The 20,575-nt window shown below is 42.2% G+C and overlaps 1 protein-coding gene across 1 annotated transcript; it reads right to left on the bottom strand.

Moving 5' to 3' along the window:
* Nucleotides 1-580: 580 nt before the first annotated feature.
* appl2 (adaptor protein, phosphotyrosine interaction, PH domain and leucine zipper containing 2) lies at nt 581-16,447 on the bottom strand. Its single transcript, XM_046354112.1, has 20 exons — nt 16,288-16,447; nt 11,890-11,988; nt 11,644-11,703; nt 10,585-10,656; nt 9,623-9,710; nt 9,450-9,491; nt 9,297-9,355; nt 8,579-8,725; nt 8,129-8,364; nt 7,084-7,272; nt 6,934-6,976; nt 6,665-6,721; nt 3,793-3,887; nt 3,497-3,631; nt 3,337-3,389; nt 3,067-3,241; nt 2,938-2,974; nt 2,513-2,668; nt 2,365-2,412; nt 581-2,279 (listed from the first exon to the last, which is right to left on the bottom strand). The coding sequence occupies exons 1-20, from the start codon at nt 16,339-16,341 to the stop codon at nt 2,151-2,153; spliced, it is 1,974 nt and encodes a 657-aa protein (XP_046210068.1). The 5' UTR covers nt 16,342-16,447; the 3' UTR covers nt 581-2,150.
* Nucleotides 16,448-20,575: the final 4,128 nt, after the last annotated feature.

The following is a 20,575-nucleotide window of genomic DNA, read 5'->3' as shown; positions in this document are numbered from 1 at the left end:
GTTGTAAGGCAGGTCCTCACCAGACTTCACTGGCAACAACGTCGCCTATGGGGACAAACCCACCGTCGCTGGACCAGACAGGACTGTCAAAGTGCTCTTCACTGACGAGTCGCGGTTTGTCTCACCTGGGGTGATGGTCGGATTCGCGTTTATCGAAGGAATGAGTGTTACACCGAGGCCTGTACTCTGGAGCGGGATCGATTTGGAGATGGAGGGTCCGTCCTGGTCTGGGGCAGTGTATCACAGCATCATTGGACTGAGCTTGTTATCATAGCAGGCAATCTCAACGCTGTGTGTTTCAGGGAAGACCTCCCTCATGTGGTACCCTTCCTGCAGGCTCATCCTGACATGACCCTCCAGCATGACAATGCCACCAGCCATACTGTCTAATTTAATAATTCCCACACAGCCTTGTTTATTAGGCTGATTAGAAATCCACATTATTTAGTTTAAGGATTTTCAATTTGGGTGTAATTATTTCTTTATAGCCTACACTTTCTTGTTCTAAACTTCTAAATCGAGTGGGGCAGGTGTGGCTTTGTGACAATGGCCAGATTCGTCAATGTTGAGCCGCGGGGCACAGGTCTATGGCCCGTGACGTAAACAGGCAAAAGCAGTGAGGGAGAGTCCTTCTCAAATCAAACAGTAATCTGCACCACCACCACCATGTTATCAACAGCATGGGTGCGTCGTCCAGAAACATACATCCCTTTTCCATAGAATGTTTGAATTTTCAAACTCTTTTTTGCAGGTGAAAACACAGAATCCTTCTAATCACTCCACGTGCTTAATTATGTCACTTTCGTTTTGAGCAGACTTTGCCGTCAGCTTCATGCCCTGGAGGTGAAAGACAAGCCTACACAGGTGCCCGGGTCCAGATTCATCAAGCAAGAGCAGCTGCTCACCGATTCAACGGAACTAACGCAGTTTCCCCTCCAAAACATCCGCTATCGCCGGTTAGCGCTTGATCCGGTTGAATCTAGGCCTTAGTCTTGTTTAGCATTTCTCTATTGGTGAATGGTAGACATTCTGCTTACTTGCAATTGGTTAATGGAACAAGTCAGGAGATATTCTGTATCTGAATCTGGTTCAGTACCAAAGGCAGACAGTCTAGACACCTTCCCACTGGAAGCACGTCATCAAATTATTAATGCGCTGTATCACTCATATTATACTGATTCAGAAAATAAGACCTCTATGCAATCTTCAATGTTTGACATATGTCATATTTACTTTGCGAAGGCCGTTGGAGAAAAAAAATGGACAAATATTTTCAGACCACGTACCATCCGAAGCCCGACTAGTAAGGAAATAAAGCTCCAAGCAGATTCTATAGGTAGTGGTTTATAAAAGCATTAAGGAAATGGATGGGACAATGTTTTGCACAATGTGCCCATCATCTTACTGTATGGTTTCTACCCTACCATGACTCATTCATACTCCCAAACAGGCCACCATGCCCACTGTTCGAAGACACATGGTTGGAGCATTAACACGTTCTTCATTCTCTAATCGCTGCCTCCCAGACAACAAGGAATGGGGGTTTAGCGTCACATGGTACGCCAAAATTCTGACTATACAGTACCTTCCCCTGTCCTTCATTGAGATTAAAACCTTACTTCATAAATGTTGCCGGATAATGTCTGAAGTCGGTGCATTCTGCCGCGGACATCAAGCCTTTGATTAAATAGAAACCTTGGAAGTGCAATATGGTCTCATAGGAATGAAAGATGTACAAATGTCATCTGAAGTGCTGCTGACAAGACCTACATGTAAGTCATCATAGCCAGTCATCTCTACACAATATTATACTGCAGCATTATTAACACAATAGTACCACTAAACTCAAAGCTAGGAAATGTAAACCTATTCGAGCTGGAGAAAGGGATTTAAACTGACAGGATGGCTGAGGATATTAATTCCACCAGGGAAAATAAAGGGATAAAATAGTCAACCTAAACATTGTCCCTTTTTTAGTAACTGTACATCACTTCAGTGGTCATGAGTGAGAAATGCCATATAAACCCAGGAGGTTTTCCTGGTCAACATGTACCAGACTAGAGCAAGGGCTCATGAGAACATCGCAACACCACGTGAGGAGGCGTTTTGTGGGAGAACCTCTGACTCTCCCCTGGTACTATGAGGCATGGCTAGGCCTCAGACTCCTCATCCGGTGCTCCTCCGTTAGCCGTGTCACCAGTCTCACTGTCCAGCAGGAGGAACTTGCCATCGTTGGTCAGAGGCATGTTTTTCATCAGCTGAGCTAGAGCCTCCGGGTCCTAGACACACACCGAGAGAGTGAGATTCAGATGCATAGAAATACTAAACATAAGGTTATTCAAACATGTAGATTTTAAAACAAACCTTCTTTGCTTCTATAATATCCTTCCCCAAACTTATCGTGTAACATATCTGTGAAAAAAGATATGACACGAATTATACTGTGAAACTGACTAACCCACCGCAAGTAAACGACATGTAAACCCACGTAATGAATGTGTCTTATACCTACCTTCTCTCCCTCCGTGATGCTCTCGAAGACAAACGCACTAAAGGAGGGCTCTCCCTCCTCGGTCCCCTCGCTCCAGTCTCGCCCCTCAACCACGAAGCCCATCAGCCTGCCGTTCTCCTGGTGGGCCGCAAACTGGGTCACCTCCTGTAGCTGGAACTGGGGGGGGGGTTTGTTCATACTGAATACCTACTGCCATCACCAGGAATGAAGCACTAGGTAACACAATACACAGATTACTATCAGAGTCAGTGGAGGCTGCTGAGGGGAGGACGGCTCATAAATGGCTGGAATGGCATCAAACCATGTGTTTAATACCATTACACTGATTCCACTCGTGCCATTACCACGTTCCCGTCCTCCCCAATTAAGGTGCCACCAACCTACAGTGATCAGCGTCAACTAAGTAAGATTTCCATGGAACTTACACTGATTCTTGTGACTTGTGTCCGGGGGTCAATCAACCTGTCGTAAAGAAAACACAATTTCTCAACATAATGGCAATGTTAAGCTCCCTAGGCACTTTCATGGGCCTCCTGTCTGCCCTGTGTTTGTACCTGAGACAGCTGCTGGTGACCATGAGATGGGACTCTGTAGTTCTGAAGATGTTGTGGATGGCTCGAGCCGCCAGCACCTGTCTCATGGCCTCATAGATCACTTCCTGGGTTTGTCCCGAACGCACCGCCATGGAGCCCAGGAACCGCACCGCAAACACCTGCTGCAGCAGGGAGTCTGCAGACACGCACACGCATCAGGATACAGAGGATCATGGGATATGTAGTGCGCAAGAGTATGGCACCAATAAACTGGACTGGAGACACTCCTACCATCGCTTTCAGGGGAGCAGTCATCATCTGTTTCTCCGAATGGGTTTGTACGCCTGTCAGGGAGGAAACGCACACTATTCAACCTGGTAGAGCTATTATTGGACAAACCAGCAAACAGGAAATGGTTCTGACACACCAGCCCCTGTGGTGTTGGTTTTACCTCCCTCCGACCCTGTTCTGGTCCTGGAACTCCGAGGCAGGCAGCATGATGTCAAACTGGATGGGTGTCCCTGGAACTATAAGGTCCTCTGCTTCTGGAGCACTGCTAGAGGACTGCACCCCACCTGGCTTAGCCCTGCAGAGAGGGAGGGAGAGGACGAGAGAGACGCAGAGTGAGTGACAAAGAGATACAAAAAACAAGTGTGATGAGGACACTATTAGCATTCCTGAAATAACACATGACGACACTTTATTTTCCAGAAAACGCAAGGTGTTTCCTCTGCATGAGAGGCTAACCTGTCTGGGTTGGGCGAGCCCTCCCCTCTCCTCTCAAAGCTGGTGATGGGCGTGACCGCCTGGATGGCTGTCTGGTTCAGTCTGATGGCCACTGCCTAAAGAAGGGAACAGGGTGCAGCTTCTGTCATTACACTGTAGTAATGATAACAGTCCTAACATGCTCTGTGAGTAACACATGATGCCACAAAAGGGTGTAGTTTGGCTAATTCTATTGAAAACATAGGTTGAGGCAGGCACAGCAGACGTCCGTGATCAAATACACTGACTGTACAAAACATTAAGAACACCTGCTACTTCCATGACAGACTGACCAGGTAAAAGCTATGATCCCTTATTGATGTCACTTGTTAAATCCACTTCAAATCAGTGTAGATGAGACTTATTGTGTACCATTCAGAGGGTGAATGGGAAAGACAAAAGACTGAAGTGCCTTAGAACGAGGTATGGTATTATGTGCCAGGCTTGTGTCAAGAACTGCAACGCCGTTGGGTTTTTCACACTTAAAAGTTTCCCGTGTGTATAAAGAAGGGTCCACCACCCAAAGGACATCCAGTCAAATTGACACAACTGTAGGAAGCATTGTAGTCAACATGGGCCAGCATCCCTGTGGAACGCTTTCAACACCTTGTAGGGTCCATTCCACTCAGAATTAAATGTTGAGATAATGCCAAGAGTGTGCAAAGCTATCATCAAGGCAAAGGGTGGCTACTTTCAAGAATCTCAAATATAAAATAAACCCTTTTGGTTAGTACATGATTCTACAGGTGTTATTTCATATATTTGATGTCTGCACTATTATTCTACAATGTAGAAAATAGTCAATAAAGAAAACCCTTAAATGAGTAGGTGTGTCCAAACGTTTGACTGGTACTGTATATCAGACATAATACATAACAAGCTATGTACACCATATAGGCCTATCAAAAGTATCAATTGGAAGCAGTACATGACCTTTCACTGACCCACCAGTTGTTTGCATCATAATTCCTTGTCTGATTTGTGCCAGATTTAGAATATTCTAAACGTAATAAGAAGCCAACAAATTACAGAGGGGGACTAGGGAGTCATGAGGGCAGAGAGGAAGCAACAGAACAGACAATGCATTTAGTAATGTATACAAATTATGGGAAAGCACACATCCAAGCGTGCAGAACCCGCTGGTGAACGCACACGTAAGCATACATACACACACCGTATAGATAGGTCGTCTGTGTTGCTATGTGCAGGGGGAATGGGTGGAAGTTCAACTGGGTGGAAGTAGCAGCCTCTGATAATGTGGACTCCTCTGGGTCATTAGATAAGACTAGGTCTGTGTCATAAAACACTAAATCACAGTTCAGACATATCTCATGGGAGCAACAGTATCATCTCTAAAACAATCAGGAAATGTGCTAAACACAAAACCAGACCAGACTGGACTCTGGAGCTGGAAACATCCTGTCGCATTGTCCTGTTGCTACTCAGAATGGGCTTGGTTTAAAAACAAAAGGGTGTGTCTTCGCCTTACCACAACATGCAGATAGATGTAAGATCATCATTTGAGAGTTTGCTACAGAAGGACAATAATCCTGCAGTATCAGGTAATGTGAATTATTATGTAGATTATAATTCATGGACATTTGTGTAGGGTCATAATGGCTGGAATGGCATCAAACCATGTGTTTAATACCATTACACTGATTCCACTCATGCAATTACCACGTTCCCGTCCTCCCCAATTAAGGTGCCATCAACCTACAGGTACATTTTTCAAAAGGGAAAATCAAGTCTGAAATGTCAAAGTGGAGATTACAAACTTCAGAAGCCTTTTTAAAGGTTCTCCTGCGACAGGGTGATCAAATTAAGATTGATTATTCATCACAACTGCTTTTAAGTGCTAGGAAAAATGACTGATTTACCACTATTTTAGTTGATAAGTATCGTTATAACCAGCTGGTTCTAGAGGTGGTATATAATATGTACAGTCGTGGCCAAAAGTTGAGGATGAAAGAAATATAAATTTTCACAAAGTCTGCTGCCTCAGTTTGTACGATGGCAATTTGCATATACTCCAGAATGTTTTGAAGAGTGATCAGATGAATTGCAATTAGTTGCAAAGTCTTTCTTTGCCATGCAAATGAACTGAATCCCCAAAAACATTTCCACTGCATTTCAGCCCTGCCACAAAAGGACCAACTGACATGTCAGTAATTCTCTCCTTAACACCGGTGTGAGTGTTGACGAGGACAAGGCTGGAGATCACTCTGTCAAGCTGATTGAGTTCAAATAACAAGGGAGTGGGCTCACTCACAATTTTGCCTAAGAACACAGCCATGAATAATGAATGGTACCAACACATCCTCTGAGAGAACCTGCTCCCAACCATCCAGGAACAGTTTGGTGACGAACAATGCCTTATCCAGCATGATGGAGCACCTTGCCATAAGGCAAAAGTGATAACTAAGTGGCTCGGGGAACAAAACATCTATATTTTGGGTCAATGGCCAGGAAACTCCCCAGACCTTAATCTCATTGGTCAATCCTTAAGAGGCGTGTGGACAAACGAAACCCCACAAATTCTGACAAACGAAGCATTAAGTATGCAAGAATGGGCTGCCATCAGTCAGGATGTGGCCCAGAAGTTAAATGACAGCATACCAGGGCGGATTGCAGAGGTCTTGAAAAAGAAGGGTCAACACCTCAAATATTGACTCTTCGCATCAACTTCATGTAATAGTCAATAAAAGCCTTTGACACTTATGAGATGCTTGTAATTATACTTCAGTATTCCATAGTAACATCTGAGAAAAATATCTAAAGACACTGAAGCAGCAAACTTTGAAAATTAATATTTGTGTCATTCTCAAAACTTTTGGCCACGACTGTACTTTACCTCAGGGTTGTCTGTCAGGTAGATCTGTCGGGAAATGTTGTTCAAAGTGCAAATCCACTGGGGAGAAGAAACAGAAGTTAGTATTAGACTATTATTAGGCGGCCATCTCTCAACAAACAGAGGTTTCAAATAGTTCTTCTAATGCAGCTTGAGACAAGCAGGCCAGAAAAACCAACATGAATGAATGTGTAGCAATGGTTTTTAACACATGGATGAAAGAAGCCTAGAAAACAAACTGATACAAAAGATTTGACTGATATGATACATACTTCCTCATGTTCCTTTTTGCTCTCTGCTTGTAGAATCATTGACCTGCAACATCACAAGAACAAAATTAAAGCACATTGTTTTGTAGGACAATACAACTTATTCTCACAACTCTGTGTTGGCCTTGGAGGTTCAGTGAAGGTTTAGCGTACGTTTTACCGGAGGGGGAGGTGATCTGAAAACAGTATCGTCTGTCCTCGCACTCTACGGCCATGACGGAGCTGTTATCCAGGTCCAGCACCATACCCCCTGCCACAGCCCCTCGCGGCTGGCACATGAGGTTCCCTCCCTGGGTAAAGAAGTAAAGGCGGTCCCAGGCGGTTGTCACCAGGCCCGTCTTACTGTGAGGGAAAACAGGACAGGACCGTATTCATTAGTGTACACCATAGCAAAAACTTTTGAAAACGAGAACAAGCATGCAGGCAGTCCCTCCTGCCGTTTTGGCCTGTTTGCTTCCGTTTTGTTCCTAGTGAATACGACCCAGGCCACAGATTTGGAGCAGCTGCCGTCTCCATGACTCAGTGAATGGACCTAAAATTGGAAATCTACAGCAAAAGCACTCAAAGTGCTGAGAAGTCAAATCAAGAAACTTCTCGACAATTATGTATGGATGACTCAGATGACACGGGAGTGTCATTAAATAAAATTGCTTTCTGCAGAACCTTTTATTTTGTGCTGCAGTCATTTGTCAAAGACTGGCAAAGTATATGAGGAAAAGACTGCATCTGACAGCTCTGGCATTTTAATTTAATTTGACATTTAATCATTTAACAGACGCTCTTATCCAGAGCGATTACAGGAGCAATTAGGGTTACGTGCCTTGCTCAAGGGCACATCGACAGATTTGTCACCTAATCAGCTCGGGAATTTGAATCAGCGATCTTTCGGTTCTAGTCCCAATGCTCTTAACCTCTAGGCTACCTGCCTCCCTGCCTGCCTTAACAATGTTGGTTCGGCAATTCTACCTTCTTATATGTAGCTAGAATTGTAGCTGACAGCCAGGGCTGACAAATTGTTTTCTCTGAAGTACAATGAGTGTAACATTGACACATTTTTATTGGAGTTTAATGGATTAAAACAGGCGCAACTAAAGTGTCCTTTGATAGGGAAACCATCAAACAAGGAGAAGAGACATCAGATACTGGTAGACATTTTTAAAAAACACCCTTGAAATAATGAAATCAAAGTTATCCTTACTTCCTGATATTGAGGTAGCCTGCCTTCTGTATAAGCGTGCGGTTGACTGGGACGGGATCACGGTCAGGCATGTACACAGTATCCTCCATGGAGAGCAGCTCTCGCTGGGTCAGACGCATGGCCTCAGCCTCCGAGTCCAACTGAGCCTGGATACTTTGTGTCATGCTGGACACTGACACCAGGAAGCTGTCCATTTTCTTTGAGACTAGATCCATGCCTTTCTTATAGAAATGGATCTGAGAGGGACACAAAGACAGAAGACATCTGTGCATTCATGGCTTCTCCAGTTCTGACTTGCTATTGGACCACAGCAATCTGTGCTATCCTGTTTTATTCACATACTGTAGTTGACTTGCGGTAGGAATAAAGTGTGTTGATTGGTTTAACGACTGGTTTACTACTTGTAGTAGGGGTTTGGGTGTGTGTTTGTATTGGCTATGGTGGTTGTACCTGGGCCTGTGTGTATCCCAGCATGGGCTCCAGCATAGCTACTCTCTTGCGGTACTGCAGGGCATTGAGGGCACAGTAATACTGCATGGAGGCCTGGTGCTGCTTCCTCCTGGAGTAGGCCACCTCCCCCACCAACTCTGCCTTCACCTGCACCACAACACAGTAGTTCGTGAGTCAAACACACACAAGTAATTAATAACCCAAATACCCAGTTAATCAGGGGGAGAGCTAAACAGAGCAACATCACCTCAACTGAAGTATGTCATGACTTCTCAACTATTATGAGGCAGTTATACAGTAGCACATGTCATCTAATAGTAGCAGCTTCACTGACTTTGTTGTCCCCATGGGGGCATTTTGTTGCAGTATCATGTACATGTTTAAAGTGGCATTTAAATACAGTAGAAAACAAATTGACAAAAACATTCATAAGTTACATAGCAACTAGACTAGCCTGCTGGCCTTACTAGGTCGACAGGAACATTAGCCTGAGCTGTTTAGGAGGGATCTCACACCTGACCCAAAGCATTATCTAGTTCTGTTTTTCCTGCGGGGGGTTGGGGGGTAGTTCAAAGTCTGGGAACAGGGGTGGCTTGGGGTCGAAAATTATTTAGTGAGCTTTGCTGAGGGCCATGACCCTTAAAGATCTCATCCAAGGCTACAGACACTTCTAGTGCATTGTTGTACTGTTAGAAGTTTGGCTAGTACACATCACTACCTTCTCATTCTCCTTCTTCTTGGGCAGTCTGCTGTACTTGACCATGGCAGCCTCGTGCTCTGTGAAGGGGAAGGAGTAGACATGAGTCTGACGATCACCTGCTGTGTTATAACTCCAAAACAAAATCATATCAAATGAGAAACCCATACATACCATCAGAGGTGATGCCAAATACTTCTCTTAATGTGCTTATCTCTGAGAAGTCAAATAGAGATTCAGTGTCAAAAACCATGACAACGCAAAATGTCTGAATCAAACAAGGAAATTGTATTCAAAATGTGTGAAAGCAACAGGCTGATAAGCAGGTGTTTATAAATTGTGTCTACCTGTAAGGTCTTTCTCTCTGAACTGGATCATGGGAAAAATCATTCTGTCAGCCATCTGAGAGGCCAGCTCTGAGTGTAGTATGTTCAGCTGGGTAGAACAGAGACAGACATACTCAGCCTTACATCAACACTAAATTACCCAGAGGCACCCTCGGCTCTCCTGTAATCCCTAAAAACAGCAGGGGATGATTGATTGTGGTTCAAAAATGAGTTCAAAAGCAGTTAATTAAAATGACTGATCAGAATCAGAATGTGGTGATCAATCTCCATCCTACAATTTGAGAGCCAGCCAAAACACATTTTCTTGGTCTGCGGATTAATTGAATCCTGTAATTTGTTATTAATATTAAGCATAATACCCTATGCGGCTAAATGCTAAATAATCTATCAAGTAAAAACTGTTGAAAACCTAAAAGCTCTTCAGTTTATTGTGGACTGTGGAACAAAGGTCAGAGCAGGATTAGGTATAACCTGCAGGGAGATGGATGTATGCTCTAGGCCAGAGTTGTTGGGCTAGAAGGGCAAACAATGACTTCATTCTTTGTGGCTGCTCTAATGCCACTCCACCACAGGCTAGCAAGGCCCCCTGCTGCTCAGTCCATCCGTCCAAAACACTCCCACCACTAGACTACACCTCGAGGCCAGCCAGAGTGATTCTCTGTCTGGCTACACCTCCACCCATCTACCTCTCTCATCCTGGCAGCCTGCGCCCCATAGCCTCTACAGAGAATTTATCAAAGCTCCAATGATGAAATGTGTTCATTGTAATAAGGGGAAACCTATTATTCAACTCCCAATTTATACAAATGGGAGAGGATATTTTTGGTATATCAAATTTATAGCAAATATTATCAAACCTCCATAGATTCAAAGACTGTTAAACCCCCATATACATGCAATACATCCCCTATATGCGCACAAACACAGTAACAAACACACGCGCACCGATGCATGAGCCTCACCTCCCCCACAGTTCTGGCAAATTGCTGTAGTGTGCTGATCACCTCCTCGTCACCTTTACCAAGGGCAAAATTCTGGAGGGGAAAAAAGACAGTGACTTTAGATCTTCTGTTGGTACTCCAATATGTCCATTAAACATCACAATTGGTCCTTTTGTTCGATAAATTCTGTCATTACATCTCCAAAATGTCCATCTATTTGGTGTATTTGATCCAGAAAAACACTGGTTCCAACTTGCACAACATGACTAAAGTATCTAATATTAGTTACCTGTAAACTTGATCCAAACAACTTTCTTAATTCAACTTGAGGTATTTTTAAAGGTAAATAATCGATACAATTTAAGACGGGATAAACTGTGTACAATACCGGACGAAAACAAAGCGGAGCGAGCTTTCAGGTCATGCGCCCCAACCACAACAGTACACTAGACTCGACCCTCATTCTGAACAGCCCAACTTCTTAATTTCTCAAAGGTAAAACATCAACCAATTTCTAAAGACTGTTGACATCTAGTGGAAGCGCTAGGAACTGCAAGCACCACATAGAAAACCCATTGAAAAGAGAGTGACCTATTAAAAAAAAAGAATTCCTGGATGGTTTGTCCTCGGGGTTTCACCTGCCAAATAAATTATGTTATACTCACAGACATAATTTTAACAGTTTTAGAAACTTTAGAGTTTTCTATGCAACTCTACCAATTATATGCATATCCTAGCTTCTGGGCCTGAGTAGCAGGCAGTTTACTTTGGGCCCGCTTTTCATCCGGACGTGAAAAATAGTGCCCCCTTATCCTTAAGAGATTTTAAACATTCAAAGAGCACTTCCTGTAGCATATTCCAAAGAGTAATACACTTGAGGCTATTATGTGAAAAATTCACAATTCTCAGTTGCTGGCATGTTACTTTCTCCTGTGAAAGGGCCAATATGCTTAGAAATCCAAATGGTAGAATGCAGAGTTTTGTGCTTTCTGAAATAACGTTAGGCAGCAGGTTGCATCACAATACACTGCAGTTAAGCACATGAGTGTTGTCCAATATGCTCAGTAAGAAAATACTTACTTGCTTCTCATATTCCAGTAGCTGACTGGACAGCTGTTCTGTAGCCAATCCCATCTCACTCTGACAAACACAGGAAGTGATGTTATTAGCAGTTTATCCCCTGGATGACCCCTCTTACAGGAAACTAACTATCAGAAACGGCACACATCATGCAAACTAAGCTATAGTATGCTCTCGTAAAAAAAAAATCTATGACTCTTGAAATTGGATTGAACACAGGATTTTGTTTGTGCGTGTGTGTGTTACCTGGGCTCCATAAACCCTCTGCATAGACTGAAGCAGCTGGTTGGTGTAGTCTGTGAGTGTTCCCGCATCTTCCTCAAACACACTGAGCAAGGAGCGAGTCTGAAGCAGACAGAGGGACATACTGAAATATATGATCATTGACAGTCAGGCAGACTGAGAATGACAATAGGATCAACAGGCAGACAGGCACCGATATAAGCCTAATTATCGGGCTAGGCTTTTAAGACCTTTAGCCTGATTGTTCACCTGTTATTAACCTGTAATTGTTTCGATAAAAGGTGTGGTGTGGTAAGGAACAGATCAAAATGTAAAGAGGTGGCCCAAAATAAGTGAGGGTAGCGCATTCTTTTCCGGGGGCACAGGGGAGGGTTGTGCGTTTTTCCCTGGTTTACTTTCGCTCTTCTGCTCGTATTTTCCCTATAAAACAAGGGCTATACTTACTTTTGATATTACCCTAATAAAGTTTGGAAATGTTTGTAAAGGTTTGGTATGGTGTGGATATTATTAAGAGTTAGCTACTACAGGCCTATGACATGAAGAAGTTGATGCAAAGAGTCAATATTTGCAGTGATGACCCTTCATTTTCAAGACCTCTGCAATCCGCCCTGGTATGCTGTCAATTAACTTCTGGGCCACATCCTGACTGATGGCAGCCCATTCTTGCATAATCAATGCTTAGAGTTTGTCCGAATTTGTGCAGTTTCCTGGCCATTGACCCAAAATATTGATGTTTTGTTCCCAGAGCCACTTTGTTATCACTTTGGCCTTATGGCAAGGTGCTCCATCATGCTGGATAAGGCATTGTTCGGCACCAAACTGTTCCTGGATGGTTGGGAGAAGTTGATCTCGGAGGATGTGTTGATACCATTCTTTATTCTTTATACATGGCTGTGTTCTTAGGCAAAATTGTGAGTGAGCCCACTCCCCTGGCTGAGAAGCAACCCCACACATGAATGGTCTCAGGATGCTTTACTGTTGGCAGGACACAGGACTAAATGGTAGTGCTCACCTAGTCTTCTCCAGACAAGCTTTTTTCCTGGTGCCCCAAACAATCGGAAAGGGGATTCATCAGAGAAAATGACTTTACCCCAGTCCTCAGCAGTCCAATCCCTGTACCTTTTGCAGAATGTCAGTCTGTCCCTGATGTTTTTCATGGAGATAAGAAGAACAGCAAAGAAGCCACTTGACACCAGGCCATCCCCCAAAAGTCTTCACCTCACTGTGCATGCAGATGCACTCACACCTGCCTGCTGCCATTCCTGAGCAAGCTCTGTACTGGTGGTGCCCCGATCCCGCAGCTGAATCAACTTTAGGAAACAGTCCTGGCGCTTGCTGGACTTTCTTGGACGCCCTGAATCCTTCTTCACAACAATTGAACCGCTCTCCTTGAAGTTCTTCATGATCCGATAAATGCTTGATTTAGGTGCAATCTTACTGGCAGCAATATCCTTGCATGTGAAGCCCTTTTTGTGCAAATCAATGATGGCACATTTCCTTGCAGGTAACCATGGTTGACAGAGGAAGAACAAGGATTCCAAGCACCACCCTCCTTTTGAAGCTTCCAGTATGTTATTTGAAGTCAATCAGCATGACAGAGTGATCTCCAGCCTCGTCAACACTCACACCTGTGTTAACGAGAGAATCACTGACATGATGTCAGCTGGTCCTTTTGTGGCAGGGCTGAAATGCAGTGGAAATGTTTTATTTTATTCAGTTCATTTGCATGGCAAAGAGGGACTTTGCAATTAATCTGATCACTCTTCATAACATTCTGGAGTATATGCAAATTGCCATCATACAAACTGAGGCAGCAGACTTTGTAAATGTATATTTCTGTCATTCTCAAAACTTTTGGCCACAACTGTATACATGTACAATACTAGTCAAAGGTTTAGACACCTACTCATTCAAGGTTCTTTATTTTGAATATTTTCTACATTGTAGAATAATAGTGAAGACAAACTATGAAATAACATTTGGAATCATGCAGTAACCAAAAAACAAATAAAAATATATTTGAGATTTTTCAAATTAGCCACCCTTTGCCTTGACAGCTTTGCACGCATTCTCTCAACCAGCTTCGTGAGGTAGTCACCTGGAATGCATTTTAATTAACAGGTGTGCCTTGTTAAAAGTACATTTGTGGAATTTATTTCCTTAATGCATTTGAGCCAATTGGTTGTGTTGTGACAAGGTAGGGGTGGTATACAGAAGACAGCCCTATTTGGTACAAGACCAAGTCCATATTATGGCAAGAACAGCTCAGATAAGCAAAGAGAAACAACAGTCCATTACTTTAAGACATGAAGGTCAGTCAATGTAAATGTCAAGAATTTTGAAAGTTGCTTCAAGTACAGTCAAAAAAACCATCAAGCGCTATGATGAAACTGGCTCATGAGGACCACCACAGGAAAGGAAGACCCAGAGTTACAACTGCTGCAGAGGATATGTTCATTAGTTACCAGTCTCAGAACTTGCAGCCCAAATAAATGCTTCAGAGTTCAAGTAACAGACAAATCTCAACATTAACTGTTCAGATATATATATATAAAAAAAATCATAGGGACCACAATGGAAATAAGTCCCCGACTTTATAGTGAAATCCTGGTCACTTATAAACCTCTGTTACAAAACACCAAAAACATGTATGACTATAGGAGATTATCAAAGGCTTGGCTTGACACTGGGTAAGTATACAAGGTAGAGAGGGGTGTATTTTCTGTTTGTTGAGATTGACAGTCTATTTTTTTGTGATTTTGAAAACGCAAACGATGTTGAAGTGCTCGAAGTCCGTATGCTTTGTTTATGTTGTGTAGTGCATTGGCACAGAAACCTCTTGGTGGAACATTTGTTGCATATATTATAATTACAAATATTTAATCAAAATGTTAAAACTCTGATTTTCCCCTGGCTGATCATTGTCTGCAGCCAGCTATGATTGTAAGTGTAATGAAACAAGCAGGGAGAGTGAGCTCATCTGTGGTGGTTGGTGAACCCTCAACCTTCTGGCTCATAGCCCTGTGTGGCATCGACTGTGCATGTGTGAAGCATGCTGAAGATGCAAAGTCGATATCCACGTTCATAGACACAGGGTCGCTACACGTGTTATTTTTGGTCGTAAACATTATTTTGAGTGTTCTATTTATTGTACAGTACATGGGTAGGGTCATGTGAGTTGGTCTAGCCCCTCCACCCCAGTAAATTTCAATCTGTCCCTAAACTGGTATGGATGCAGCAAAGAGGAACACATCCTTATATTGTGTATAGGTTCATATTTACACACCATTTTGTAGGTCTATATTACTATCAGATGCATCTGCATTACATTTTTAAATCGCCACATTAATGCAATGCAGATGTGCGTCTTGACATGTTCTGTGACTCACTCTAATTGATTCATTGATTTGAAGATGAAGAACTATGCTGAACTATGCAGAGCTAGACATAAACCCCAGGAATATGTTGATGTTTTTTATCAAACTCAGAGGAGCCAGCCATAAACTACATACATAATGAATAAGACAAGATAATGTGATTTCATGTATGCTAGATTTTTCTCACACAGCCTATTGTAGCATAAGTGCGAGTGAAGTAGCCTAGCCTAAAGAAATGTAGCCTACATTTGGTTGTGTCTGCAAGTGAACGATATCAATAATATTCTCAGCCTAACTGATATTAAGTAGTATTACAGTAAGCGTTATTAAGAAAACTAAACTAAACCGATTAACTGGATTACATCTCCACACCACCAAAGCTACTGGGGACAATTAGGTTTAGTCAGTGCCTTAAAAAAATATATTCCATATGTGCAGTCCATTAAATCCCATAGTTGGGTCGGTTAGCCTATTGACCAATTCCAATGGATTCTAATACTCAAAAAACCCTCCCACAGCCCGTAAAATAGGCCCGAATCGGGGTATTTTCAGAACCAACAGATATGAACACTTATTTTGTCAAACAAATAATCCATGTCAATCGCACCCCAAAATAGTCCAAAGAAGAGTGTGACTGTCACGATAAACAACTAATCGATGTTTTGACGCAGACTTTATCGACATCCAAACTACTAATTGGGCGATGCGCGACTCATCACGACACTACTCAAGACTAGACAGGGAAAGCCCTTCTCGAATCTCGTGCAATATGCAAATTAGAGGCGGGATTAGTTCCTGATAACAATTACGACTTGTGACACATTGTATCAACTTTGTATCGGATACATAGCTAATGAGTGGAATAGGCTACATTCCTATAAGGATCAGGCAATTCAAAGCTGTCATTCATCGTCGACGAGAGTACTTTAGCCTACAACAGTGGAGCCGGATTGCCCAATTTGGCATCTCCTACAATACCTTTCCTCTCAAAAACAGCACATAACATTAAATAGTATAGACCTACCTGAGGACTGTCCTGCAAAGCCTCCTCTAAAAGCAATTTATGGACGGCCGGCATCTTGTTCACAGCGAAGAGAACAGGCTTGAATTATTTAGCGAGTGGACTCTCTTTCCCAGAGAGCTTTGTGCGGATGTGGGTGACACGTAAATTAGCATTTTGTAGGCGGTCCCTTAGCGAACAGTGAGAGGTCTTTTAGCTAAATTCCAAATCTTAATTTTTTTATTTAACTAGGCAAGTCAGTTTAACCTATTGAATCCCATCAGTCACAATAGTGACCGTAAAAAAACGTGTTCAGTTATAAGGCTCTAAAAATGTTACTGAATGATGTATCAATGCATTTCCAGCAAATATTGAAATAATAAAGGGTTTCAATTAAACATGTGCAGTGTCACATGTTTATTGTAGATTGTCACATGACCAGAGCTGTTTACTTCCTCGTTGCGCCATGAGAAGACGATAGCTGCGTCAAAGCTCCCAAACAAAAGGTTAGTAAAGTATGTTAACATTAAGATAGGACAAAGATTTGTTGGTACACATCATCTTTAAGGTGTCTAGTATTGATACGTGCATTTGCAATTACTACACTTTGTTCATTGGGGTCATAGAATGTGTAAACATGTTGACCGGTGGAATAACACAATGCATCTAGGTATACACATACATAGTTATTGTTCTACCTAACTTTCCACTCTGTTCTTTCCTTTAGTTTCACTTTGAGTCAAGTTCTGGATATGTTGGATCTAGGTGACTGCCATTTGCCAGCCAGGCTGTTGAATGTATATGCTGAACCTATGCAAACAGACCATGACAGGAACAACGTTATCAGTGATGATGACCTACCCCTCACTACCCCACACTCTCCTCCCTGAGACTGGGTTGGGTCATGGACCTCAAGGTTGCAAGTTCCTTCGTGACAACCACTTCACTTGCACTCCTCAATGAAATGACAAAAAGAGGATATGGGAGCTCTGGAACGATGAGGAACCTCTGAGGTTTTGAGCCAAGGAGACAAGTTGCTGGTCCGTTAGAAAGACATTAACATTGTCACAGTGGCAACAAACGTGGAGGAGAAATACAGTGAGACCTCTGTCAAGAGATGGAACAAGGAGTGATGTGCTTTTTGACAAAGTCCTACAACAAAATGCATCAACCGATACAATGAGCACATGGGGGGGGTGTTGTTCTTCACAACCTACAGGTTTCAATATTCCATATCTCCATCAGGTCTAAGAAGTGGTGGTGGCCCATCTTTGCATGGTCTCTCAACAGTGCACTTGTTAACAGCCATTTATTTGACAGAGATGTTATGGGAGGGACAATCGACCTGCTCACCTTCTCATGGATAGTGGCACAGTCTCTTATGCGAAAGTTTGGCACGAGACCACTGAGCCACGGAAGGAGATCTCTACTGGCTGCCACTGTTGAAGATCAGGCAAGATATGACAAAGCTTCTCACTGGCCAATCAACACGATGCACCGGTTCCAGAGATGTCGTCATTGTGACAAACGCACTACCTATGCATGTGAGAAATGCAAAGCGCCACTGCACATTGAGTGCTTCAAGATATACCACGGACAGTAGAAAAGGCGTTAAGAGTGAATGAAAAAGGGCTGAAAAACCCAATAAAAAAAACAAATGTGAAAAGTCAATAAAGGGTGAGGAGAAGCAGTACCACGGACTCTAGGAAGAAAAGTCAATGAAAAAGGGAATCAATTGATTCAAGACCTACTGTATGAAAGTAGGTCTGACTGATTGTAGTTCAAAATAGTGATGCACAAACTAATTGTGCAATTGGTTCTGAAGCCTACCTCTATCATATATATTTGTGTGTATGTATGTATAGGAGACGGAACATGTCTCCTTCCTAAGCGGTATGACGGCTGCGTGGTCCCATGGTGTTTATACTTGCATACTATTGTTTGAACATGCTACCTTCAGGCATTTTTAATTTTTTTACCTTTATTTAACCAGGCAAGTCAGTTAATTAAGAACACATTCTTATTTTCAATGACGGCCTGGGAACTGCCTGTTCAGGGACAGAACGACAGATTTGTGCCTTATCAGCTCGGGGGTTTGAACTCGCAACCTTCCGGTTACTAGTCCAACGCTCTAACCACTAGGCTACGCTGCCACCCCGTATATAGGCAGCGTAGGTTTGGAAATTGCTCCCAAGACTTGTGCAGGTCAACAATTTTTTTTCTGAGGTCTTGGCTGATTTCTTTTGATTTTCCCATGATGTAAAGCAGTTGAGTGTATGTAAACTTCTGACCCACTGGGAATGTGATGAAAGAAATAAAAGCTGAAATAAATAATTCTCTCTACTATTATAATGACATTTCACGTTCTTAAAATAAAGTGATGATACTAACTGACCTAAGACCGGTAATTTTTACTAGGATTTAATGTCAGGAATTGTGAAAAACTGAGTTTAAATGTATTTGGCTAAGGTGTATGTAAACTTCTGACTTCAACTGTAAATCATTGGTCCTGACCACAATTTAGAATCTGATATGCTTATTGAGGCCACCTGCAATCACAATGGGTGAGTACAAGCGGATCACTTTTGTCAAGTTGATGACCATCGTCGCTCAACGTCTTTCAAAGTGCGTTGCCTTATTGGGTAAATAAATGTCTGACTTGCGCCTATATGTCGACAACATGAACTTTACAGAAATCATGTGATCAAAGGTCATAAAGTTTTGCCTGCAATCCACTGGCTGTTTTCTGCAGTTGCTCTTCGCCAACTTTATCCTGCAGCCATTGCCTGTATAGTGGGAGGCTCTAGTGTCATCCAATCAAAGGGTGTTTTTGTTTGACCAACTCAAATGTGACCAAAGACATGACTGAAACGGGAACCAACTTCATGGATAGCCTATATACAAATTCATGTGATCTCTCGCGGTAATTGATTGTACAATGAACACATGATTTCAGTTTGTGAGTGTGTGATATATGGGGGTTGGAGTTTATTTCGACATTATGAAGAAAAACTTTCTAATGGTGATCTGGGCCTTGCTGTTGGCAAACCATAGTGTCTGACTTTCGGCAGTTGCAGATGTACCTCCCCGACTTCACTCTTCAACCTTAGTCTACAGTCGCTTGCTTTCACCTTACCACTTACCATTCAGTGACAAGTCAATACTTGCCTGAATATGACCTCGTTTTGAGGGATTATTTTGTTTGAAGGGACTATTAGGGGACTCAGTTTATGCAATTATATCACTTCCATTGAACGCTGTTCAGTGCCTTACAAAATGTACCCCCCCCAAAAAAAAAGAACATTTGGGTGATGAGTTATTAGATAACACATTGAGATGGGAATAGGTCTTGGCTTTTGAAATTGCAAGGCATATACCTCTGTAATAATCCTTGTAGGTTACTCATAATCCTACACAAAGGTGAAGACTGAGTGTTCTGTATTCATCAAAAGCTGTTAACATAATGTGCGTGTGCACACCCAGAGTTAATGAAGGTTCTGCCCTCAAGGTTTGGAGAGGGCAGAGAAACATCTCTGTATTTATCAAGGAATTGGACCACATAGCTCCATCTGATGCCAAGCATGCACTGCCGACATTGTAAAACAACACCTGAAACATCATGCATGTTACCAGAAAAAAAAAAGTTGTTGCTGTGGCCTTGCATAGGGAAACCATAAGAACGATTAACATGAAGGGAATCAGCAACCTACGCAGGTTTTGGGGGGTTTACTAGGCCTATAAACTACTGCCAATACACACACTTGTTATTGTGAAAACTGTCCTCAACCCAGACTGTCTAAATCCGGGACACTCCATTTAGTATGATATGTTATATTTTATATGGTATGTAATTCATTTGTGGATGTGCATCATCCATTTCGGATGATATGTTACAAATTGCAATTTGTACAATGTCACCACAACGTCATAAAATGTGCTATTTTAGTTGAAAAGAAAGATACAATTTCTGTAATTAAGGCATTTTCTATGATTTTTTATTTTTTTGCAATAATATTTTCGTTACAATTTGGAAGTTTTCTTAATTATATGTATTCATAATTGTCATGTCTAAATGTCCATATATGTCTTGATGATACTCATAAACATGTTTTTACCACATCAAAATCTTTATATTTGACAGTATTTTAGAGATTAAGAACAAGCATATAAGGTTCACATATGGGAGAAATCGTAAATCAATTTAATACACTGTTTCCTAAAAAATATGTACCCTGATGGTAATGACTTAGCATTGTGGCAATGACAGTGTCATGGAAATAACATTTCACATAAAACATTTTAATTCAAAAGG

The sequence above is a fragment of the Oncorhynchus gorbuscha genome, linkage group LG01, assembly GCF_021184085.1.
Source record: "Oncorhynchus gorbuscha isolate QuinsamMale2020 ecotype Even-year linkage group LG01, OgorEven_v1.0, whole genome shotgun sequence".
NCBI classification, from domain to species: Eukaryota; Metazoa; Chordata; class Actinopteri; order Salmoniformes; family Salmonidae; genus Oncorhynchus; species Oncorhynchus gorbuscha.
Note: the sequence above shows the minus strand (reverse complement) of the source record. Positions and strands in the feature narration are given on the sequence as shown.